At 34.5% G+C, this 26,789-nt stretch overlaps 1 protein-coding gene across 3 annotated transcripts in view; it reads left to right on the top strand.

Moving 5' to 3' along the window:
- KCNT2 (potassium sodium-activated channel subfamily T member 2) overlaps positions 1 to 26,789 on the top strand; it is a gene marked incomplete at both ends in the record, with an annotated part of 353,426 nt that overhangs the window by 189,133 nt on the left and 137,504 nt on the right. For all 3 annotated transcript variants that reach the window (XM_079727058.1, XM_079727057.1, XM_079727056.1), the window contains one exon: positions 19,020 to 19,128. In XM_079727058.1, coding sequence (XP_079583184.1) covers positions 19,020 to 19,128 — 109 coding nt within the window. The remainder of the gene's footprint in view (positions 1 to 19,019; positions 19,129 to 26,789) is intronic.

Genomic DNA, 26,789 nt, shown 5'->3' with positions numbered 1-26,789 from the left:
CCACCCAGTTTGTGGTACTTTGTTATTGTAGCCCTAGCAAACTAATGCAAGGCCATAGACCAAACAAATGATTGCAAAGTTTGTAAAATATTTATTTTTTTAAAATATATATTTTAAAATTCATTTGCTCCCCTCCTTCTCCACAGTTACTGTCTTAATTCAGACCAGATTCTCCTCGGTCCACTTACGCACTATTGCAATGGTTTCTTAATTGTTTCCATACATTAGATACTCCAAACATATTTATTGAATAAGTGAACTGGAATTGAACATCCTCTACCTTATGTTTCTATAATTATTTAACTTATGTAATTGTGAATCTTGGGCCTCTCCAGTGGCAGCTTAGTTTCAAAATACTTCCAGTCTTCCAGTATCTATGTAACAAAGGGAGTAAACATTAGGAAATAATGACCTAATGTCTTTTAGAGTACCCTTTACAAGGTGAATTTGGAAGCTTTCCATTAAACAAATGCATTCCATTTCCTCCTGACACTCTAGCAAATTTACAAGAAATGCATAAAAAGACTTCACTCATCAAGACAAAGGAGATGGTAGATGAGGAGACCTTAATACAAGTTTGGAAGCTAGAAAGCAGATGGTCTGGTGGTAACTGACTTAACAGACAGAAGGAAGGTAACATTTAAGTTGAGAGAGGAAACAAATCAGATGCAGGCTCTTTTCTGCAATGGAGCCTCAAAAGTCACAGGAAATAGAGGCACCAGATGCCTCTGTAAGTAGGGTTTTACGTGGTACTAAATATATGAACAGTGATTAAAAGTCTGGAAGAGAAGCAGTTAGATTCCCTGAACCCCTCCACATATCCATGGCTGGTCCCTCTCCCCATCCTGGGAAAATAGGTTTACTATTTGGCGAATTTGGCCAAAATAAACACTTTCTGGCTGCCCAGGAAGAAAGAGTGGGAAATTAGCTTGTGACAGAGAGTCCTGACCCACTGATGCCCTCTGGGAATGAAGCATTGGAAGCAAAATCCTCTGATTCTGTGCAGTTTCAGAGAAGGTCAGTGTGAGTTACTGAAGCAGTTGGGGGACAGGAAATGCAGGAGACTGTTTCCTCCGCCTACTTATGGTGGAGACAGCTCAGGCTACTTCGTGATCCAGATGGTGGGGTGGGGCGCCTCCAGGAACAACCAGCAGGGCTTCCTTGGTATTGGACTGGTTGGTGCAGCAAGACTGGTTGGTAGACACATCAGGACTGGAAGCATTCTTGGCCAAGTGTGTGTGTGTGTGTGTGTGTGTGTGTGTGTGTGTGTGTGTACATAGGATGTGAAAATAAGCTTCCTGCATTCACTCAGGTCTCAAACAGCTTTTGAGTACTTCACTCCTACATATGTTCAAACAACAGTGATCACTAGACATTTAAGGAATTTCCTAAGAAGAAAAAGAAGGAACCAAGTAACATACAAAAAGCATAGAGAAAAGAGGAATTAAGGGAAAACACAAATACTGCCATAGAATTCTGGGAGAATAAGTAAATTTCAAAATATGTAATAAATATCCTATTTTTAGTAATTTAGTAATTGAGAAGATGAGAAGAGTATACATAAATAAAACAAGAATAGTAGGCTATAGAGCAAGACAAATCAAAACAAAACAAGAACATTCAGTGAACGAAAAAGAGCTTCTGGAAATTAAGTATAGGTAACAAATGAAAAATTAAATAAAATATTTAGAAGATAAATCTAAGGACATTGAAAAATGAAGAGTAATAAAATGAACAATAAAACCAACTAATGGAAAAGGGGAGTCAAAACAAGAGAAAATTAAAGGAGTAGTCAGGAAGAAGCAATATCCATATAGTAAGAATTTAAGGAACAAGGTCTAGAAAATGGGGGAAATTATTAGCAAAAATATAAAACAAAATAAAAATTTTTAAAAACCCAGAAATTATAACAAATTTCTCAGACTGAAGTTAACAAATAAAGAGGGTCCACTTATTGGAGATTAATGACTAAAAAAGTTATGCTTGCCAGAGAAATTGAGATATGAGAACGACCAAGAGGAAGGAAAGAATGAAAATGAAGAGAAGGTAAAGTAGAAGAAAACACTCAAAACCAAGGATGGAGAATTAGAATGTTTTCAGACTTAGCAGTAATACCAGCAGTCAGAAGACAGTGGGTCAAGGCTTTCAAAATTCTGGGGGAAAGTACTTTTCCACTTGGAATTCTGTATCCTGGAAAAACTTCAGTAATGTCGTGGTCCGAGCGTGGGTTGGAAGAAGAATTTCCAGACTGGAAGTATTTTAGAAAAGAGAGTTTATTGAAAAGAAAGAGCAGAGTTAGTGAGGGGCACTGCAAATACAGTGGGCCAACTTCCTGATAGACCAGGGAGAGCCGACCTCCTTTGTGGGCTAGTGGCCAACTTTTATAGCCTCAAGACAAAGAAAATTCCTGCTAGCAGGATGGCATTAGGTGACTGGTCAGGGTGCTACAAGGTTACTACATGGTGATTATTTTACCTAACATGGAGTTGGGGGGCTGTCCAGTTTAGATTAGGAGAGCACATGGCAACAGTTGCTATGGGGGCTCGGTTAATTCCAGAATTTTTGTCCTGTTTCCTTGATGTAGGGCTCCACAAGTAAGAAGATAGAAAGATATTTACAGATATTAAAAAGTTTCAAAAATGCACAGTTCTCAGGAGGCTGCTGGGAGATGTGTTTTACCAAAACTAGGGAGTGAGTGAAGACAGAATACAACTCAGGGGAGGGAATGGGAATTCCCAAGGTTATGGTCAAAGCAGATTCTGGGACAAAAGCAAGAAGGGAGTGCAAGAAGGGAGGTCTGCCTCTGGAAAAAGATGAAATCAACGTTCCCTGATGTGGTTGAATATATGGAAAGGAAGTTTCCACTTCTGGGCAGAAAACAAATAAAGAAATAATGGCTGAAATTATTGCAACTATGACAAAAATTATAAAACCACAGATTCATAAAACAAATCTCTAAAGTATGATTACTTAAAAGACTGCACTGGAACTTGTAATAATCAAATTTCTGAAAATCAATAAGATAAACTTATGTAGCTATAAGATGCATTACATACAGAGGAATAAATAATTTTAATCAGAAGACAATTGGACAAGTGTTTTAGAGTGCTTTGAAAAATTGTCAATATACTATTTCATTTCTTGTAAAAGTATCTCACAATAAAGAAGCCATGATAAAAACATTTTTATACAAACATTTATTGCCAACAGACTACATTTTTTAAAAAGTTAAAGTTCTTCAACAAAAATAAATGATGTCTTCTGAGAACTTAGATTTATACGAAGAAATAAAGAGAGCAAAAATGGTAAATATGTAGGTAAATATAAATGACTTTAATTTTTTTAATATAATTTATTGTTTAAGGCAAAAAAAAATAGTCATGGAATTGTAAGAAATGTAGGAGTGAAATTAATGGCAATAATATGACAAAGATTGGAAAGGGATGGTGGAAATATACTGTAATAAGATTCTTGCACTTTACATATTATTTGAATGAAGAGTTTGATAGAGATTTATGTTATAAAACAGAATGACCATGATAAAGATAAAACAGAAGATAAAATGGTATACTAAAAATATTTACTTAATCTGAAAAAAGGAAGGAAAAGAACAAAAAACAAATGGGACAAGTAGAAAACAACAAGATAGTAAACTTAAACCCAACCATATTAATAACTCTGTGAATTATATGAATGGACTAAATTCAGTATTGAATGGTAGGGATCTTCATACTGGATAAGTAAAAGAAAGACCAAATAAAGTACTATCCACAGAAATTTCACTCAAAAGGAAAACATACAATTAGGTTAAAAGTAAGAGGATGGAAAAAGATATACTGTGTGCACACTAGTCATACAAAAGCTGGAATGGCCATATAAAATAGATAAAGAAGACCTCAAAGGCAGGAACTTTTAACAGAGATAAAGAGAAATATTTTATATTTATTAAAGGATTAATTCATGAAGAAGACATAACTCTCCTAAGTGTGTATGCACCTTATAATAAAATCTCAGAATTTATGAAGTATGAAACAAAAGAACAGAAAGGAAACAAAAAAAGGTACAATTATTGTTAGAAATTTCAGTATTTCTCAGTAATTAATAGAACAAATAGAAAGAAAATCATTCAGGTTATTAAAAACTTGAACTCATTTTCATCAATTAGATCAATTGACATATGGAACATTACACTCAACTGCAGAATACACGTTCTTATCTAGTGCATATGGAACATTCACAAAGATGGACCGTGTGCTGGACCATAAAAGAAATGACAGAAAAGATAAAAGAATTAAAAAACATGCAGAGTATGTTCTCTGATCATAATAGAATTTAATAAGAAACCAATAATAAAACTATAGCAGGAAAATACCCACATATTTAAAAATTAAATTATACATTTTTAACCCATGGATAAAATATGAAATAACAAGGAGAATTAGAAATATTTTAATTGAATTGTGATGAAAAATGCAACATTTCAAAATTTGTAGGATGCAGCTCAAGTAGTGCCTAAAGAGGGATTCATAGTTTTAAATTCTTATATGAGAAAAGAAGTTTAAAAATTGAATAGCAAAGAGGAAGTGGAGACAACAATTACAGTCTTTAGAAGTGCTTTCTGTAAGTGGAAGCAGAGAAATAAGGCAGCAACTGATGAGTAATATTTGCCCATTGGTTTTAAGTGGGAACATTTTTTTCCATTGCTTTTTTTTAAATTTATTTTTTATCAACATATAGTTGAATTACAATGTTGTGTTAATTACTGCTGTACAGCAAAGTGATTCAGGTATACATATATATAGATTCTTTTTCATATTCTTTTCCATTATGGTTTATCACAGGATATTGAATACAGTTCCCTGTGCTCTACAGTAGGACCTTGTGGTTTATCCATCCTGTACATAATAGTTTGCATCTGCTAATCCCAGACTCCCAATCCTTCCCTTTCCCACCCCCTTCCCCTTGGCAACCACCAATCTATTGTCTATGTCCCTGATTCTGTTTCTGTTTCACAGACAGATTCATTTGTGTCATATTTTTTATTCCTAAGTGGGAAAATTTTTAGCGAGTCTTATATGCTAAAGGAAGTGATCTACCAGAGAGAGTAAAATGAATGATGCAGGAAAAGGAAAATTGGAATATTTTCCTTTGATAAATAAATGGGTAAAATGCTCATGTATTTTAAAAACAGGGAAGACAAGCTATATAGATCCAGGGACAAGTATATGGTCAAATGTGATAGAGAGAGCTATGGAAGTCCTTCTCTTACCGTTTCTATGTTGGTTTTTATTATTATTATTATTTTTATAGAAGTTGAAATCGTCAGATGGTAGAGGTTTTAGATGAGAGAAGAAGATATGAAATAGTTCTCTAAAATAGTGGGAGAGAGGATGGACTGGACAAATGTGGAATTCCTGGACAATGCTCACCTCCTGGATGATATTATGGACTATGAATTTAAAGAAGGACCTATTTATCATCTATTTGTGTTTACTCCCAGCCAGCTGTTCTTTGTTCTTTGCAGTAGATGGATCGTTGGATTCAGCAAGGTTGTAATTTTGCCTATAGAGTAGGCCTGGGTGAGGGAGGCAAGCAAACGGCCTGTTTATACAAGGGTTTGGTTATTTTGGTGAAACGTTTGATGTAAGCTGGTAAGAAGCAAAACGAAGATGAGGGTATAGAGGTAACAGGGAATGAAAATTGATAGTGTCAATAGATTGAATTTGCTTATGATGTCAGATACTCATTGGAATCACTATCCTAGACAGTGAGCTGGGAAGTAAGGGGCAGTGAAAGGATGGAAGGAGGGTGTCTTATATTGTGATATGTTTTCCAAGGTTCAGACGCTTTACTTTTGAACATCTTGTTCACTCACTCTATCAGTAGATATGCTCAATTTAATGATTTTTTCAAATCTAAGTCTCTTCTCTGAGTCATTATAATGAAGGAAGCATCATTGATTTACCTTCTGAATAGCCTTTCTTTGCAGTGGTGAAAGAATTTGATTTTCTTAGCTGAACTAGGCATATGAATTTTTACTTAAAGTGATCTGGTTCTGAAAAAAACAATAATGTCTGCTTCTCTCTTTTAGCTTTTTTGGCACTACTGATTTTTAGACTTCTTGCTTCTTGGGAATATAAAGAGAAAAGAACTACACAATAACACCCTCATTTATTAGCCATCACTAAATATCAGTTACAGGCTAGAGACTACTTATATATATTTATACATATTATGCATGACATGTATTTCTCACGACAATCCTGCAAGGAATTTCTTACTAGCTCCAATTGGTAGATTAACAAAAGGAAGACTACTAAAGGCCTCAGGGAGAGAGATTGAACTCAACTCCTCTGAAGCATAAGGCTGGAGGATTTTTACACTCTGGGGTGAGCTAGTGGCAAAGTCCTGGGTTGCGGAGCTTGGTCAGTGTGATTAGGCCATCATTTGCTGACTGCTGTGTATGAAATTTCAGCTGTCTTCTGGCCACAGAGGTTGGAGATCAGGAAGATTTCACCTCTGAGGATCACATTTCAAAGAGATGACCTCCAGGACCTTGAGAAAGACTTTTCTCTCTTGTAAATCTGGTGAGAGACCAGGAGAAGATTTACATCTCAAAGGCACAGAGAAAGAATTTATAATTGAAAGTTTTCTAAAGTAAATGCTCTAAGAAAAGGGAGGCCAGGGGCCTATAGTTTTGAAGAAAGTCAAACCTGGGGGAACTTTAAGGCCATCTTGGTCATCTAACTCCAAAGACTTGGTATTCTAACTCTCAGAAAAAGTTGTATCTTAGACCATATGGTTAGCTTTCCTGTTTTGTTTTTTTTTTTAATTAATTAATTTTATTCAAAAAAAATTTTTTTTTGCCGCGTTAGGTCTTCATTGCTGGGCACGGGCTTTCTCTCATTGCAGCGAGCGGGGGCTACTCTTCATTGCGGTGCGCAGCCTTCTCATTTCGGTGGCTTCTCTTGTTCTGGAGCACAGGCTCTAGGTGCACGGGCTTCAGTAGTTGTGGCTCACGGGCTCTAGAGCGCAGGCTCAGTAGTTGTGGCTCATGGGCTTAGTTGCTCCATGGCATGTGGGATCTTCTGGGACCAGGGCTTGAACCCATGTCACCTGCATTGGCAGGTGGATTCTTAACCACTGCGCCACCAGGGAAGCCCTAGCTTTCCTCTTAAATGTCAAAGATTTTTTTTTGATTATTACATGCATTTTGGAATATATGGGATCTTAGAGTAGAATGCAAATAATCATTGAGCGCTCAGACGGCAATTTCCCTGGATGACCCTTTCAGAGAGCATGAGAAAAGAACTGAAATAAAATGTCTGAAGTTGCAGGGGAAGAAAAATAATCTTCCCTTAACATTCTCTCAATACCTTCCGTGGCTGAGAACCCCTGTAATAGAAGACTGCTTAAGGAGAGCAAAACAAACCGAAGCTTAATAACATGTATACCTCATGTGTACCTGGGCGATACCTAGGAAGACTGAGTAAGACTCCCCCAAAGGGTCCAAGCCACCACCTCAAATATTATCTTCAACTAAAGACAAAAGAGAGGAGTTGGGAGAGGGGAGGCTAGTTATGGGAGGTTATCAGGAAAGGTACAGTAAGGTTGTCATGCAGATTCAAGTCTGGTGCCTTCCTTATTGATATAGAGTTTCTTGTGATTTATAGTCATCCTTCTTGGTACAGAGAGAGAGAGATATCCTTACAAATGGAGATTTCCCTTTTGAATATAAATTGCCCTTACAAAAGGATAAATTCTACTCTGATTTAAGAACTCCTCCTGTGTCTGCTTTTTCTCAAAAATAATCAGCTCAAAATAATCCTTATGCTAAAGAGGCATATTTTGGTTAGCATATTCTTTTACCCTTCACAATTTAAACTTTTTTTTTTTAAGTTTGTTTTGTTTTAAGCAGATCCATTTGGGCCATTAAAACACTGTAATAGGGGCTTCCCTGGTGGCGCAGTGGTTGAGAGTCCGACTGCCGATGCAGGGGACACGGGTTCATGCCCTGGTCCGGGAAGATCCCACATGCCACAGAGCGGCTAGCCCCATGAGCCTGCGCGTCCGGAGCCTGTGCTCCGCAACGGGAGAAGCCACAACAGTGAAAGGCCCGTGTACCACAACAACAAACAAACAAACAAAAAAACCAACACTGTAGTACATAATCCTTCTATTATTTTATTCCCTAGTTAAATGTACCTTAAATTCTTTAGAGAGGTTTTGCAATTTTATTTTGCTTTTTATTAAATCTAATGGTTAACCTGTTCTCAAAAAGATCTGTCTTACCAATTCATAAAATCACAGAATTTTAAACTGTGGGTTTTAAACTTGCTAGGGCTCCCTGGGGTCACTAGTATTATTTGTGTTTTAATCTGTCCAGAAATACTTTTTGATAAATTCTTGACAGATCATCACTGGACTTCAGTTACACAGTTTCATGATAGCCTAGCCTTTTTATGAATCGCTTTCATTATTATTCACTTGACATTTGTCAATGATTTTATGAAGTTTTGAGCACTATGATCATAACTTTGTTAAAAAGAATAAATAAATGAAGGAGACTCAAAAGGATTACAGTCTGGAGTTGGATTTGGTGTTCAGGGTGGATTCCTCCAGAACCTGGGAGAGGATTTAAATAAGCCAAAGGCACTATGTAGAGCTTTGAATAAGTGGCTGGAACTCAGACCAACTAGAAAACAGTATAGGATTTCAGCTCTGAGAAGCACAGTCCAAAATAGATTCTGTATAAGGAAAGAGAAAGTAAACATGTGAACTGACTATAGTTGACTTCCTTCTCAGTCCCAAAATTTCCAGTAACATTCTAAGAATACTTTATATCTAGAAATTCAGACAGGCAGTCAGGTTTTTGCCAGTACATATCTGTGAGAATTAGTATACTCTCAGAACTCAAAGGTAGGATTACAATCCCTGAGAAGTCATTGTCAAGAGCAAGGGAGTACAAGTAATCTTAAAACTGGAATCCAAGATAATTTTTCAGTCTGTCAAAAACCAAAATACAACCCAGGACATTTGAAGATCTAATTAGCTTTAATAAGTGATCCATGAATCAGGGAGCATCCCATCTAACAACTAGAAGGGAGATCTGAGGAGTGGTAGAAAATGGAAGGATTTTATAGAAAGGAGGATGGATCCAGGAAGTCATTACAAAAGAAAGAAAGGGATATTTGGGGCCAGGAAATCAGCAAGGGGTTTACCTTGCAGATTACCTCTTCCTCTGGTGGGGTTGGAGAAGGGCCCACGTGGCATCTTACCTCACTGGTGCTGACCAGAAATTTCCAAACTGATTGATTAAGATTACACTTCTGGTAAAGGTCAAAAATGCAGGTTAGGTATTAAATCTAAGGTTGGTATCATGGACTTTAGTACAAGTGATGCCATTTTGGACCTGGGGTTTTTCTCTTTAGCAGGTCCCAGACATAATGTAAAAACTGTTCTGTTTAAACATGGCAGGGAGATAAAATTATGCTAACAGCTCTATGAGTTTTGATACTAAGGTCCAGAATGCAAGACTAAAGCTTCTTTAATTATTCTTGCCTGTGGTGCAGATTATTTTTGAAGACCGAGTTACTGCTGAGCCTATAGGTGTTTGACTAAAGCTAGATGGCCTGATCATTTGCTTTCTAATAGTTTCCTAGTCTAAAAGGCAGCAATGTATTTTAATGTTTTTGTATCTTAAGGGTTTTGGTTATATGTTTTCTTTTCAAGTATTTTATTTAAGAACATTCTGAATTACTTTTGTATTTATAATAAGTATATATCAAACTTGAAGCCTGCTTCTCCAAAGATATAAATTATAATTAACTACAATGAAATCTTGTAGTTTTTAAATTCAGTCATAAAGTTAGACCAACTAATTATAGATGATATATGTTATAGATACTTTGTATCAGAATTGCTTTTCATCCCTTACATTATAGATATCTATATATATAATCTAACCTTATAATTTATGACAACCTAAATGTGAATAAAACAGATCTATGTACTCAGGTGCTTTTGAGTCTAATCTAATGCAAACTCTTTACAAGCTTTTCTGAGTGTAAATTGTTCTCTGGGCAAGGATTATATTTAACAAGAATTTTTTATAAAACAACACGTTTGAGTGTTTCTAGGAAAGATTTGTTATCCAGTCTGTGGCAAGACTTTTTACTCTCTCTTGTATAAATGTTTTGTCTTTGTTCAGTTGCCTATAAATATTTATTTTCAAATATTAAGTTTCATAATTCAGTTTTAATTTATAAATTAGTGTCATCTTACAAAAGTATCCAATAGATAAATTAGCAAAACATACTCAAAATGTAAAAAAAAATAAGTGTATCATTTCTAAGGGCTACAGATGTATTTTATAAATTGAAAATTGGGTTGAAAGTGACCTTTGACCAGACCAATATCTTATCATTTTCTGGGTCACAGACTCTGTTTGAGACTGTAATGAAAATTACAAATTCTTATGGAGGAGAGGGAAACAATCCATGTATAAAATTTCACTTGAAATGTCTCAATTCCTTGATGGTCATTTGGAGTTCCATTAAAAAAAATACCTGCAGTAGATACAGTGATTTATTTTAGGTCCTTAACATGCCAACAATAATTTTTACGTGCTTCAAATTATTAAAGTTGAATTTTATGAAGACATTTTAGTCAAGTTGATTTTTAGGTGAACTGAATATAGGTGAAATGTTCTGTTTTCACAGTAGCAATGGACACTAGGATGCCCTAAACATACCCTATGCTACCTTCCTTTATTATCATAGGTTGCTTATTCCAAAGTTGGCACTTTTACTTTTTGGTTAAAATTAAATAGAGTATCTTTTTTGAAGATTAGTTTGTCAGCAAGGAAAGTTAAAAAAAAATTAATATCATCCTCTATTTTTAGAAGAATGAATTAAAAATCTTGTTTCTGTTCCAATTTTATTACCTGTGGTAGGAAAATATTTATTTTCTGTTCCTTATGTGAAATTTATGCCATAGTGTACTGATCTTTTTCCCTTTTTTCTCACTTAATGCATCACTCACAGGATCATAGATATTGCTTATATCTTGGTAGGGCACTATGCATGAATAAAATAAAGAAGGCTTCTGAGCCTTTACGATAGGTACTTCATCCCATCTATCTGCTGAACTGAAATATTTGCTAAATGCTTTCTATGTGTCTGCTGGTCTTTATATTATTTCACTGAATGCTCACAATACCCCTATGAAATAAATATTGTTTTTCTTATTCATCTGTGAAATGCAAATGAAAGCTAGGTGCTAGGGTTGTGCTTAGGGTGAGTAAAATATAGACATGGCCCTTGACTTCATGGCACTCATTGTTTAGTGGGGATAAACTTGAAAAAAAATATGTGGGGTTAATGGTATGATCAAGCAGAGACAGAATACAGTGGGAACAAGTACCGTGGACTTCAGCCCGAAGAAAGGACTTCCTAGAGTGAATGACAAATGGTTCCAGGTAAATTGTTCCACGTGGGAACTCCTGGAGTCTCAGGAGGGGAGAATGCCTTGTCACTGGAATAAAGAGTCCAAAGGCTGGGGAAATAGTTTGGGGACAGTTGAGTAAACGGTCTTGCAAGCCTTGTTAAGAAGTTTGAACTTGATGCTGAGAGTAATGAAAGACAATGTTTCAGGCGTACAGCAAAGTGATTGAGTTATATACATGCATACATATATATGCATGTATATGTATATACACATATACATATATATATTCTTTTTCAGATTCTTTTTCATTGTAGGTTATTACAAGATAATGAATATAGTTCTCTGTGCCATGCAGTAGGTCCTTGCTGTTTATCTAGCTTATATATAATAGTGTGTATATGCTAATCCCAAACTCCCAATTTATCTCTCCCCTCCCCCTGCTATACCCTTTGGTAACCATTAATTTGTCTCCTATGTCTGTGAGTCTATTTCTGTTTTGTAAATAAGTTCATTTGTATTATACTTTTAGATTGCACATATAAGTGACATCATATGATATTTGTCTTTCTCTGTCTGACTTACTTCACTTAGTCTGATAATATCTAGGTCCATCCATGTTGCTTCAAATGGCAGTATTTCATCCTTTTTTATGGCTGAGTAATATTGTATTGTGTATATATATACCACATCTTTTTTTATTGAGGTATTTATTGATTCACAGTGTTGTGTTAATTTCTGCTGTACAGCAAAGTGATTCAGTTATACATATATATACATTCTTTTTTAGATTATTTTCCATTATGTTTTATCACAGGATATGGAATATAGTTCTCTGTACTATATATTGCTTTATTGTTTATCCATTCTATATATAGTAGTTTGCATCTGCTAACCCCAAATTCCCACTATATATCTATATCTATATATCTATATATCTATATCTATATCTATATCTATCTATATCTATATATATATATATGTATGTATGTATACAGACTTGATGACATAGAGAACAGACCTGTGGTTATATATAAAAAATGCCATATCTTCTTTATCCATTCATCTGTCAGTGGACATTTAGGTTGCTTCCACACCTTGGATTTGTAAATAGTGCTGCTACGAACTACATACTGTCTTCCAAAGTGCCTGTGCCATCTTGCTTTCCCACCAGCAATGAATGAGACTTCTACTACTCCACATCCTCACCGGTATTTGGTGTTGTCACTGTTTAAGATTTTAGTCATTCTAGTAGGTGTGTTGTGGTATTTCATTGTTGTTTTAACTTGCAATTCCTAACAACATAATATGTTGAGCATCTTTCCATATGCTTGTGTGTCATCCGTGCATGCTTTTGATGAGATGTCTGTTCAGATCTTTTGCCCATTTTTAAATTGTGTTGTTTGTTTTCTTGTTATTATCTACTTCATTTATCCTATCAGTAACTTTATATTTAAAATGCATCTCTTCTTAATAGCTCATAATTGGGTCTTACTTCTTTTGTCCTTTTGATATTCTTTATGTTTTAGTATGTTTAGTCCATTAACGTTTAATATCATCATTCTTGTTGTTGGCTGTAAGTCTAAATTGTTTTCTATTTTTTCCCACTGATGTTTGTTCCTCTGTTTCCTCTTTTCTACTTTTTAAAAATCATTTGAATTTTTTTTTGGAATTTGAGTTTAATATACTTATTGGCTTTTTAGAAATACCTTTAGAATATTTTTTAGTGAATGTTCTAGGGACTACAATACACTTCACTAACTTTTTTTTTTTTGCGGTACGCGGGCCTCTCACTGTTGTGGCCTCTCCCGTTGCGGAGCACAGCCTCCAGACGCGCAGGCTCAGTGGCCATGGCTCACGGGCCCAGCCGCTCCGCAGCACGTGGGATCTTCCCGGACCGGAGCACGAACCCGTGTCCCCTGCATCGGCAGGCGGACTCTCAACCACTGCGCCACCAGGGAAGCCCACTTCACTAACTTTTTATAGTCCAATTCATGTTAATATTATACCACTTTTTAAAATGAGATACTTTGCTTTTATTCCTCTTCTGCTCTCCTTTATGTTGTAATTGTCAGATGTCAGTTATCTTTATAAATTTGAAACCCCACAGACATTTCTATAAATTTTGCTTTAGACAGACATATATTTTTAAGATATTAAGAGGAAAATAGTCTTTTCTATTCATTCTAATGGTAACCGTTTCTAATACTCTTCTCTGGTTTCTGAAGTTCTAACTTTCCCTCTGGTATCATATCCCTTTAGCTTGAAGGAGTTTCTTACACTTTTCTTGTAGCATGATTTTGATGGCAGCACATTTTGTTAGATTTTATTATTGGAAAAGTCCTTTATTTCACCTCTTAGAAGGATTTTTCTCTATTTATAAAATGCTGGTTTCACAAGTTTTTGTTTTGTTTCCTCATCATTCTGAACTTTAGGCTATTGTTTCATTGTCACCTGGTTTCCATGATTTTGATGAGAGTCCTTGGTCTTATGACTGTTTTTCTTTGGCTGCTTTCGAGATAGTATCTTTATCTTCGGTTTCAACAGTTTGACTACAATGTGCTTAGGTGTGGTTATCATTTTGTGTATACAATTTGAGATTTGCTGAACTCCTTAAACTTGTAAATTTGTGTCTTTCATAAAACTGGGAGGTTTCTGACCATTATTTCTTCAAATAATTTTCTGCTTTAATTTATCTTTTGTTCCTTTCCTGGGAGTCCACTTACATTACTTAAGATGTTTTCACATTTGTTCCAAAAGTCCCTGAACTCTGTGCCTTTTTCCATTCCTATTTTCTTTGTTTTTCAAATTGGATAAATTCTATTGATCTGTGATCAAGTTCACTGACTCTTTCCTCTGTCATTTCCATTCTATCTCAAAGTCCATCCAGTGAATATTTTTCCAGATATTTTAGTTTTCTATTTAATTTTTAAAGTATTTTCTATTACTCTACTGATTTTTTTTCTCTGTTTATTACAAGCATTATTTTCCTTTACCTCACTGATCTTAGTTATAGGAGCTGCTTTAATCCTTGTCTGATAATTTTAACATCTAGATCATCTAGAGGCTAGCAGCTATTGGGTATTGTTTTATTTGTTTTTTTCCTATGAAAATAGGTCACATTTTTCTGCCACTTCATATATTCAGTAATTTTGCTTTGTTTTCTGTTTATTGTGCTTTGTGGTGAAGCCTTGGATTCTCTTGTATTCCTCCAGGAGTATTGATGTTCTTGTTTTAGAAAGCAGTTAATTTGATCCAACTCAAAAGGAAAACTATATCACCCTTGCAGTTGGCAGTGATTCAAATCTTAGTTCAGATTGCTTTTATTTGGCCCCATGCATGTACTGTTCAGGGGCCAGCCAATGTTGTGTAAATTTTTACACACAGTCTGTGGTTTCTCTTCTCTGCCTCTCCATATTCTGGTATTTCCCAGTCAGCCAGAGCAATGTTTAACCAAATACCTGGGCACCCTGTGACCTGGTCAAGTTGATACATAAAATTAACTATCACACCACATTAGGCTTGTTGTCATGTTTTGGAAGACACACAGTGTTCACGTAAATAATTCTGGTTTACTCTTCATTAACTTTCATGCAACTTAAAGTTACAAACCATTGACAACAGTTTCTTCTTTCTGCACTGTAGTCCCTCAGATCTACCTATATTTTTAATCCTCCTTTTCCCTAATAGCATTGTCAGATAAAACTTTCTGTGATGATGAAAATGCTCTATATTCTATATCTCCACTATCCAATACAGCTTTGAATTTGCTGCATGTTGCTTTGGACTCTTGATATGTAGCTAGTGTGATAAAGAATTGAATTCTTAATTTTAATTAATTTTATTAAATTTAATTTTAAACAGTCACATTTGGCTAGTGGCTATTGTATGGACAGTGCTACACTAGAACATATTTTTGCTTTCTTTGTTAAAATGTATTAGTTATCTGCATGTCCTCTTTGGAAAATATCTATTCAGGTCTTCTGCCCATTTTTTATTCAGGTTGTTTGGTTTTTGATGTTGAGTTGTGTGAACTGTTTATATATTTTGGATATTAACCCTTTTTGGTCATATCATTTGCAAATATTTTCTCCCATTCTGTATATTGTCTTTTCACTTTGCTGATGGCTTCCTTTGCTGTGCAAAAGCTTTTAAGTTTAACTAGGTCCCATTTGTTTATCTTTGCTTTTATTTCCTTTGCTTTAGGAGATGGATCCAAAAAAATATTGCTACAATTTATGTCAAAGAGTACTCTGCCTATGTTTTCCTCTAGGAGTGTTATGGTTTCTGGTCTTACAGTTAGGTCTTTAATCCATTTTGAGCTTATTTTTGTGTATGGTGGTAAAGAGTGTTTTAATTTCATTCTTTTACATGTAACTGTCCAGTTTTCCCAGCACCACTTATTGAAGAGACTGTCTTTTTTTTTTTTTTTTTTTTTTGCGGTACGCGGGCCTCTCACTGTTGAGGCCTCTCCCGTTGCGGAGCACAGGCTCCGAACGCGCAGGCCCAGCGGCCATGGCTCACGGGCCCAGCCGCTCTGCGGCATGTGGGTTTCTCCTAGACCGGGGCACGAACCTGTGTCCCCTGCATCGGCAGGCGGACTCTCAACCACTGCGCCACCAGGGAAGCCTGAAGAGACTGTCTTTTATCCATTGTATATTCTTGTCTCCTTTGTTGTAGATAAATTGACAATACATATGTGAGTTTATTTCTGGGCTCTCTGTTCTGTTCCATTGATCTATGTGTCTGTTTTTGTGCCAGTACCATACTGTTTTGATCAGCTTTCTAGTATTGTCTGAAGTCAGGGAGTGTGATTCCTCCAGTTCTGTTCTCCTTTCTCAAGACAATTTTGGACACTTGGAGTCATTTGTGTTTCCATACAAATACTAAAGTTATTTATTCTAGATATGTTAAAAACGCCATTGGTATTTTGATAAGGATTGCAGTGAATCTGTAGATTACTTTGGGGATTATGGTCATTTTAACAATATTAATTCTTCCAGTCCAAGAACGCAATATATCTTTCCATCCGTTTGTGTGGTCTTCAGTTTCTTTCATCAATGTCTTATAGTTTTCAGAGTACAGGTCTTTTACCTCCTTATTCCTAGATATTTTATTCCTTTTGATGCGATGGTAAATGGGATTATTTCCTTAATTTCTCTCCCTGTTAGTGTATAGAAAAGTAACAGATTTCTGTATGTTAATTTTGTATCCTGCAATTTTACCAAATTCATCAAGGAATGCTAGTAGTTTTCTTGTGGCATCTTTAGGATTTTCTATGTATAGTATCATGTCATCTGCAAACAGTGACAGCTTTACTTCTTCCTTTCCAATTTGGAGTTCTTTTATTTTGTTTTCTTCTCTGATTTTTGTGGCTAGAGGACATGCAGATAGCCATCAGGAACATGAAAAGATGCTCAGTATCACTAATCATCAGGGAAATGCAAATCAAAACCACAATGAGATATCACCCACACCTGTCAGAATAGCTGTTATCAAAAAGAACAAAAATAATAAATGTTGGTGAGGATGTGGGAAAAAGGGAATGCTCATACACTCATTGTGGGAAAGTAAATTGGTGCAGCCACTGTGGAAAAGAGTATGGAAGTTTCTCAAAAAAACTAAAAATAGAACTACCGTATGACCCAGCAGTTCCACTCCTGGTTATATATCTGAAAAAAAAAACTAAAACACTAATTCAAAATGATACATGCACCCCACTGTTCATAGGAGCATTATTTACAATTGCAAAGATATAGAAGCAACCTAAGTGTCCATCAACAGATGAAAAGATAAAGAAGATGTGGTACATATATACAATGGAATATTACTCAGCCATAAAATATAATGAAAATTTGCCATTTTCAGCAACATGGATGGACTTGGAGGGTATTATACTCAGTGAAATAAGTAAGACAAAGACAAATGCTGTATGATATCATTATATGTGGAATCTAAATAATACAACAAACTAGTGAATATAACAAAAAAGAAACAGACTACCATTTATTGAGAACAAACCTAGTGGTTACCAGTGGGGAGAGGGGGAGAGGGAGGGCAATATTGGGGTAAGGGATTAAGAGGTACAAACTATTATGTATAAGATAAGCTGTACAACACAAGGAATATAGCCAATGTTTTATATTTATAATAACTATAGATGGAGTATAAACTTTAAAAATTGTGAATCACTATATTGCACACCTGTAACTTATATAACGTTGTATATCAACTATACTTTGATAAAAAAGTAAAGAAATAAAATAAATGTAGCCGAGTAGCAAATTTCTCCAGTACAGTTATCCCTTTGTATCTGAGGGTTTTTCATCCTCGGATTCAACCAACCGTGGATCAAAAATATTTGAAAAAAAATGCCAGAAATTTTCAAAAAGTAAAACTTGAATTTACTGCCTGCCAGCAACTATTAACATCATATTTACATTGTATTAAATATTATCATAATCTAGAGATGATTCAAAATATATGGGAGGAGGTACATAGGTTAGATGCAAATACTATGCCATTTTATTTTTTTAATAAATGTATTTATTGTATTTATTTATTTTTAGCTTCGTTTGGTCTGTTGCTGCCTGCAAGCTATCTCTAGTTGCAGTGAGCAGGGGCTACTCTTCATTGCGGTGCTCAGGCTTCTCATTGTGGTCCCTTCTCTTTTTGCAGAGCACGGGCTCTAGGAACATGGGCTTCAGTAGTTGTGGCTCGCAGGCTTAGTTGCTCCGCGGCCTGTGGGATCTTCCCAGACCAGGGATTGAACCTGTGTCCCCTGCATTGGCAGGCGGATTCTTAAGCACTGTGCCATCAGGAAAGCCCCCAGTACTATGCCATTTCATATGAGGGACTTGAGCATCCTCGTATTTTATTGTCCACGGAGAGTCCTGGAAACTGAGGGACAACTGTAATTTGCTTTGATTTATTCAGTTAATTAAGTAATAATTTATGGGGTGACACTATGTGTAAAATTTCATGGTAAGCATGATTTTCACTGCCTTTCTCAGTCTTAGCATCCTTTTTAAAAGATATTTTTTCTGTTATTTTTTTAATATCTGAAAGTTATTGGTCTTCCAACACACACACAGTCAAAATCCTTTTATCTTTACTGTCATATAAAAAGTAAACTAATGTGTTCTCCTCACAAATAGTCACTACAGTCATTCCCCTTTTACCAATCTTTCTAACTATGTTAAAATTATTTTATGTCCATATTTTTTTTCCATGGAAACTGTTATTACAAACTAACAGTTGTGCTGCATTTCTGAAGGTTTCTGCCCCTCAAGTATTTTCTGGGAAATTTATTTTTAAGCTTGTCAAGAGACTTCTCTCTTAATCTCTGCTAATTTCCTAACTGTTGATAATTACTACTGATTGAATTAGTTATTGTTGATCTCTTTTATAGAAATAATAACTATCTTTAATAGTAAGACCTCACAATGAATGATTTCATATGCTTAATTTTAAACTGTAGATATGACCATTTCACACACTGACTGACGATTTTTACTTAACATATTATAAAATTTTCAATTGATCTCATGATATTTTGATTTTTATCATTTCAGGATCACCAAACAATTTTGAGAGCATGGGCTGTAAAAGATTTTGCTCCAAATTGCCCTTTGTATGTCCAGATCTTAAAGCCTGAAAATAAATTCCATATCAAATTTGCTGGTAAGTTTGGCCTTTAATGAGATCCTTTGAATTGCCTCAAATTCCCATTTTGATTGTAAGTTATGTCTCTGAAGTTACTGGTAACTTATTACATTCATGTTTCTGTAGAACAGAAGAATTTCCTTTTTATCATCTACTTGTTATGAGGATTTATTCACTTTAAAATGTGAATCTTTGTGGTGAATTTTTACTTTTTTATATAATTTGGTGATTTTAGTAACCGAACTTGCTGGATACGTTAGTAAGCTTGAATAGATTAACTGTGATTAGTTGAGTACATAATAGAGACACAGGTTTCAAATGTTTTACATATTAATTTATACTTATGTTTACATATAGATAGATAATACTTTGCTATAGATCATTATATATACATATAAACTTACCACAGAATAAAATAATATAATATATTCAAGTATTTTAAATAGACTTAATTTGGGGGTAGATTTTGAAAACAATTCAAGAACAAGATACATGTGAATTTTTCATTCAGGCACTGCTTTTAAAATAATTATCCACAACACGTTATAATTTAAGCTGTTAGAAAATTGAACAGTAAAATAGTACTTTATTTTTTTCTTAAGTGCTCTGTAGGAATTAATTTTGATCCAGGCAGTAATTTATATACATATATTTTTCAACTATAAGAACCATTTTTATAAAATTTCACCTTAATGGTCTAAACCTTCAAAAGTCGTTAAAATGTAAATCATTTTAAGTATGCATTTGCAAAATGTATGTCCTTCAGAAGATGTATTCACATACCTTAAAATGCTTACCTATTAGTATATGATATTTAAAAGAAACATTATAAACACTAAGAAATTTTAAAATAATGATGAGAATCATGACATTATTGCTATTCAATTTTCTCTGACTCTTATCTTTTAACCTTGCTGCTAATGACATCACTTTTTTCTAAAAAAGTATAGGAAACAACTTAAAGCAATGACTCTCAACTTTGGCAGCATTTTACAATCTGTTTTGAAGATTTTTTTTAAAGTACTAACCAAAGATTCTGAGAATTTAAATGGTCTCTGCGAATTTAAATAGTTTAGATGGTGCCAGCGTTTCTTTAAACCTGTTTTCTAAATGGAAAATTAAAAGTAACAGTACCTCCTTTGTAGACAATCTTTTGAAATTGAATGGAAAAATAAATGTAAAGGATTCCATTCTTGACCAGTTACATTTGTTATTAACATTCAAGAAGTGCCAATTAATTATCTAAAAACACCTTTGTAACTAAGCTGCCTTATTTTTTATTATTATTTAGGAAAAGGAATATTTTTGCAAAGTTTTCATACCTCATAATGACTTGCTATGATAAAATTTTTAGGAAGATAGTAATGGCACAGCACTAAACTTCTTAAAAATATATTTAACTTTGAGTACCAACACTTAAGATTTAGCTCAGCATATTAGTATTTTTGCTCCTATATTTTCCTCTTGTTAAATGACCATAATAATATAATGTCTCTATTCCATTGTTTAGAATTAGCAGTAAGGATTAAATAAATAATATCTGAAACATATTAGGTCTTCAATAAATGGATATTGAATGTGGATCTTAAAACAATATGTAGTTTGGGAAAACAATTTTTACTTTTGAATGTGCTATAACTAAAATTCAGAGCATATTTTAGTTTTTCTCCTTTTAGCAAGCCATTGATGTGCTCACAACAGACCAAACTCACTGAAATTGTCTATTTTTACAAACAAAAAATTACAAAGATGATTTGAATTGATTATCTATCACATTCTTATTTTGCTGTTATTTTGATAAATCCATCAAAATGAACAGTTTTAAAATTCTATCCCAATAGTTTATCTCATTATTTCTCATTTATGGCATCTGCTGAAATTCGTTTTAAAAATGTCTGTATTCTTTTATGGCTGAGATTAAAACATCTCGGAGGAACTCTTTTTATAATATGAAAAGATGAAAGCACCCTGGTTTCATTAAAATTCCATAAGAAACAGTTTGAGGTGATGTATGAGACTCTCCAACCAATATAATATGCTTTATGTCTCAGCATGAGGTTAAAAAGATTATGGACTTAACCTTTCAAAAGGCAGTGTATCAAGTTGTCATTTCGTTGATGTGGTACGTTGTTAAAATAATGGCTTCCAATGAGCCATGCTCCCTGTGTCTGTGTCCTGTTGTGATTCCACATTGCGGCTTCTTCCATGAGGAGGTGGAATCTATTTCTCCACCCTTTGAGTATGGGTTGTCCTGTCACTTGGCTTTGACCAATGCACTGTGACAAAAGCTGCATTGTGTGACTTTAGAAACTAAGCCTTAAAAGGCCATCCAGCCTTTGCTTGCCTTTCACGGGAACACTGCCCAGAGACTGCTTGTGAAGAATCCCGATTTAGTCTTTCCAAGGATGAAAAATCACATGGAAAGTGAGGCTCATCCATTCCTGGCACCCCCACCTCCCTAGCTCCCAACTCACCCATCAACCAACCCAAAAAGCCATGCTGACCCACAGAATGTTGAGAAATGAAATGATTACTTTAAGTCACTAAGTTTTGGAGTCATTTGTTATACAGCAGTAGATAATGAATACTGTTTGTAATAAAATAATAATTGCTTTAATCTTAAATCATATTTACTTGGAAATATTCATTATATTTTTGTCCTTGTAGTCTCATGAGTATTATACAGCATGATTCCAATTATCACAAGATATAAAAAATATTTTTATTTCCATTTATTTACTTTCTTCAATTCCCCTAAATTGTGGAACTCCTAGCATGACTATCATTGATGTATTTTTTTGTAAGTAAATCCACGTTTTTAAAATATGAAAGGGAGGAACTTCAAAATTCAGCTGATATGTATGGAAAATATTAGAAAGTAAAAACAATGTAGCAACCTAGTAACTGTTATTTTATGCAGATATACCATTTATATAATTTATGGATCATTCTCTCCTGAACAAAAAGACTGTAGGCATTCATTAAAATAAATTATGGAATTGTTACACTATTATTTGAATGAATTATTCTATGAATTATTATAGTATTAATTATAAATACAATTATCTTCTACATTTTGATCAGCTTCACAGAAGAAAAGTCCATATGGACATGATTTCAGCAATGGAAAATATATGCTCTTACTCATGTCAACAAGAGAGAAAGTTAACATTAGTGAGCCTAGAGTTAGAAAGAAAAAAATCCTCAGGAAAATAATAGTTACAATAAAAGATTTCTGAATATGAGCCCTAGTATAAATTGTAATGATTCAAGTAAAATAAAAATATCCTTCAGGGCTTCCCTGGTGGCGCAGTGGTTAGGAGTCCGCCTGCCGATGCAGGGGAAACGGGTTCGTGCCCTGGTCTGGGAGGATCCCACATGCCGCGGAGCGGCTGGGCCCGTGAGCCATGGCCGCTGGGCCTGCGCGTCCGGAGCCTGTGCTCCGTAACGGGAGAGGCCCACATACCGCAAAAAAAAAAATAAAATAAAAAATAAAAAAAATAAATAAATAAATAAAAATATCCTCCACAGATAATTTGATTATTTTAATCACCACAATTTTCAAGAAGAAAATAAACTCAGATTGGTTCATAGAAAAACAGTATTTATTTTCCACAGTTTGCCCCTTTTTATAATAAATTTGTCAAAGTGAATAGATATTTATTGCAAATTCTGTAATGAGGCTGACCTCAGTCAAATCTTTGTTCTACTATGTAATGACTGCATGATCTCAGGCTTCTCGATCTCTCAAGGTTGAGTTCTTCAATATGTACAATGAGGGTAATAAGAGAAACTATCCCATAGGGTTGTTATGATTTAAAAAAAAATACTCAAAAAAACATCAGCCACTAGTAATTAGTACCTATCAAATTGATGATTGTCATGAATCTTGAATACCTATGTCTCATCCTCCTAATAAGTTTGTATTATCTTTGTCTCCAGGAAAAGTAACTGAGAGTTTCCCATGAAGCTTTACAAAGAGCTTATTATAGACATTCAAAGAGCACATAATTTTCAGTTTGCACATATTTTACAGAGAACAGAAAAGGAAAGATGTCTCCTTAACTCATTGTATGGGATTATGGCCTTGATACAAAACTCATTAAGCATAGTATGGGAAATGATAATTAGAGACCAATTTAGTTGATTAACATGGTTGAAAAATTATAGAAAATATATTTTAAAAGTAATGTCTTTAAAAAATAACGTATCATCACCAAGTTGGAATTATTCTAGAAGTAGATCATCATTTTAAAGAAGAAAATATTATTATTACTTCAATGGATACAAAAAAGCATTTGAGAGAGTATTTAACATCCCTTCAAAATTTTTTAAAAAGAAAAATATAAAATGCTAGGAAGCTACAAGTAAGGAACTTCTTAACCTAAGGCAGATTATCTACAAAATAACCTAGAGGAAAACAAATATTTAATGGTCACATACTGAGAGTCTGTCTTTAAGATTATGTACAAACAAGGATGCCTACTAAAACCACTTTTACTCAGCATTGTCCTGGAAATCCTAAGGCATGCGGTAAGACTACAAAAATAAATAAAAGGAATAAGTATTGGAAAAAGAGAAATAAAATTGCCATTATCCACATATCATAAGATTTTCTATGAAGAAAATTCAAAAGAATTTTTTTTTCCTATAATGCCTTTTCCTTAGGGGAGCTCATCCATTTATTTGATTTCCAAAATTGAGTCTCTCCCTCAAATATCCACTATGAACTCCTGTCTTGTTCCTCTAACTGAATAGTCAGTGTCTCCTGTTTAGTTTCTAATAGCTGTCTCAAAATTAAAATATCTAGAGATAGTTACTGATTTTTCCTGACCTAAAATCTGTTTCAACCCCATTCTTCCCAGCAGCATCTATTAATACTTAGAACTCAAGCCCTAAACCCATGAGTCTTTCATTCTTCCATTGTTTATATCCAGTCCATCAAGTGGTGTATGGTTCCACTCCCTGAATATCTCATGTTTATCCACAGACACAACCCTTGTCCATGCCATAATCATGTTTTACTTAAGCTGTTTCAAAACACTTCCTTTCCTTTTCTTCCTGAGTATTTACAAATTGTATCTATAAACTTATTGCTGCTCTCATATTCCCATCATATTTGCAATAATGAATGTCATTTGTGTATTGTAGGAGACAGTTACATCTTCATACCATCGATGTCAGCCTAAACTCACTGTTTCCTCCTTTCAGTAGAGATGCCAGCATTCTTTTACAACATCTTTACTTTTTAATATATTTTAAATTATTTATTTATTTATTTATTTATTTTTGGCTGCGTTAGGTCTTCGTTGCTGCGCGTGAGCTTTCTGTAGTTGTGGCGAGTGGGGGCTACTCTTTGTTGTGGTGCGTGGGCCTCTCATTGCGGTGGCTTCTCTTCTTGTGGAGCACGGGCTCTAGGCACGTGGGCTCAGTAGTTGTGGCGCCGGGCTTAGTTGCCCCACGGCATGTGGGATCTTCCCGGACAAGGGCTCGAACCCGTGTCCCTTGCATTGGCAGGTGGATTCTTAACCACTGCTTCATCAGGGAACTCCCAACATCATTATTTTTAAAAGACTCTAGTGGGTTATTTTTTGTCAACCTCTGTAGATGAAAAATTGAATGGTAATATAGTTTTGGTTATGTTCAATCTTTTTTTCCTGTGAGAAATAATTTTGTCAATGCACTTCTTTTTTAGAAGTGGGAATTGGTACTGAACATAGGAAGAGGTAATGGCAGTGTTCCCTAGCTATGACTAACAGAAAAATGTGGTTTTATAACATCTTGTACTCTTTGTCAGCCTCTTGTGGGACTAGCAATTCCAGTAAAGCCTCTCCAGGGTCAAATATTTGATCTGAAATTACCTGGAAAAAAGATGCACCTCCACATTGCTGAACCCTTCATAAATTGTCTCTCCTTAGTGACAAAACTGTGATGAAAAAGGCAAAACATTATAGTAGTTCAGTTTTTAGATGTGTTTCTGTAGCCCACGTTTTAATCAGAATAAAACCAAACCCGTATCTTTTTCTTCACTGTACATTCTGAAACTCAGTTTAAAAAAATGCACAAAACAAAACAAAACAAACGGACAAGAAAAATATGTACCTTACTAGGAAAAGAACTCCTTTACTGAAAAGCCTTGAATGAACTTAAAGAATGAACTGTACTCTCCAGTTTGTCACTTGAATGGAAAATCTTTGCTGTTTGTCTCCTAATCAGATTAAATTAGAAAATCAGTGGAAAGGTGAACCCCTATTATCTGAGTAAATTAATTGCTAAATTTAGGTTCCCACTCTATACTCCCCCTGCCAAATAAAGTGTTAGGTCATCTGTGACTATTCAATTCCCTTTTCTTTATCGACTAATTTTCTTTCAACTACTGGGTTCTCTGGAAATTTCCCACTTCATTTTAACAAATATAGGAAGGCATAAAAATCAAATTGATAAATTTTCACCCACAAGTAGGAGTAAAGAATGTAAACATACGTCTATAAATAAATTTGTAGGAGTGAAGAATGTAAAACTCAATTTGTAAGTGATTTGTGAATTTTCTATGAATTTTATTTCCCATGTTTCGATGATGATATTTCCTAAGTAACAGATTTGAATTAAAGTTCATGAATGAATGGAAGAATCAGACCACAATAGTAAAGTGCTGAATGAATAAAATTCTTTCTCCTTCACCGCTAAAGCGTGCCGAGAAGAATGATTCATGATACTAGAACTATAGGAGTTAGTTCTGGGAACTTAAAAAAAAAAAGATTTTAATTGCAAAAAAAGTTAAAATGAGCAAAAGGAAATACTTTCTAACAATATCATTGACAGTACTCTATAAACATATGTTTTTCTTATAGTATATAGTCATGGATGGCTACCATTATAAAAACAATATTGTTTAAAATCACACACACACACACACACACACACACACACGCACATATTGGAGAAATGATTTGACTAAAAGTTTAGCCATCGGTTTCTACTGGTGCACCAGACACTCCAATGCCTCAATTTTTCCTCCCCAAAAAGAGAGTGGAAAAATATTTCTAAGCAATATAAATATTGGAAATTATCTTAGCTGTTTTAAATAACATATGTATGCACAAGGCTTGGCTTTTACCAAATGGTGAGGTGTGAGTTCTTCATGCTGAATAATTTCATTTCCCATATACACCCACATAGACACCATGTTAAACTTCATGCTTACAACCTACTTAAAAACATAATGCTTTGAATTCTTATATTTTCAAAAAATAAATTACCAAAAACTTTGAAAATTCTCCATTTTTAGATGGAAATATTTTCTTTTTGATTTTTGTCTTATTTTGAAGATATCAGAAACCACTTAACATAAGGCCATCTTCAAACCCAGCACAATTTGGAATTTTTACTTTTTTTTCCCACTATTTTTCACTTTGCAAAAAATCAAACATACAGTTTTAAAATTATACAATGAAAATGTGTATTACCCTCATTTACATTCAACAGTGAACATTTCCACATTTGTTTCATCTTCTATCTGTATATTACACACACACACAGACACACACACACACACACACACACATTTTTACATAAGCATGTTTTTCCTAAGAATGACATTCTGCTACATAGCCAAGATAACATTTTCACCCCTAAGAGATGAAAATCAACATTTTATTTTTAATTGCATTTGTTTTTTA

The sequence above is a fragment of the Hyperoodon ampullatus genome, assembly GCF_949752795.1.
Source record: "Hyperoodon ampullatus genome assembly, chromosome: 2".
Classification (NCBI taxonomy): domain Eukaryota; kingdom Metazoa; phylum Chordata; class Mammalia; order Artiodactyla; family Ziphiidae; genus Hyperoodon; species Hyperoodon ampullatus.
The sequence above is the reverse complement of the archived record's forward strand: the minus strand, read 5'-3'. Positions and strand labels throughout refer to the sequence as shown.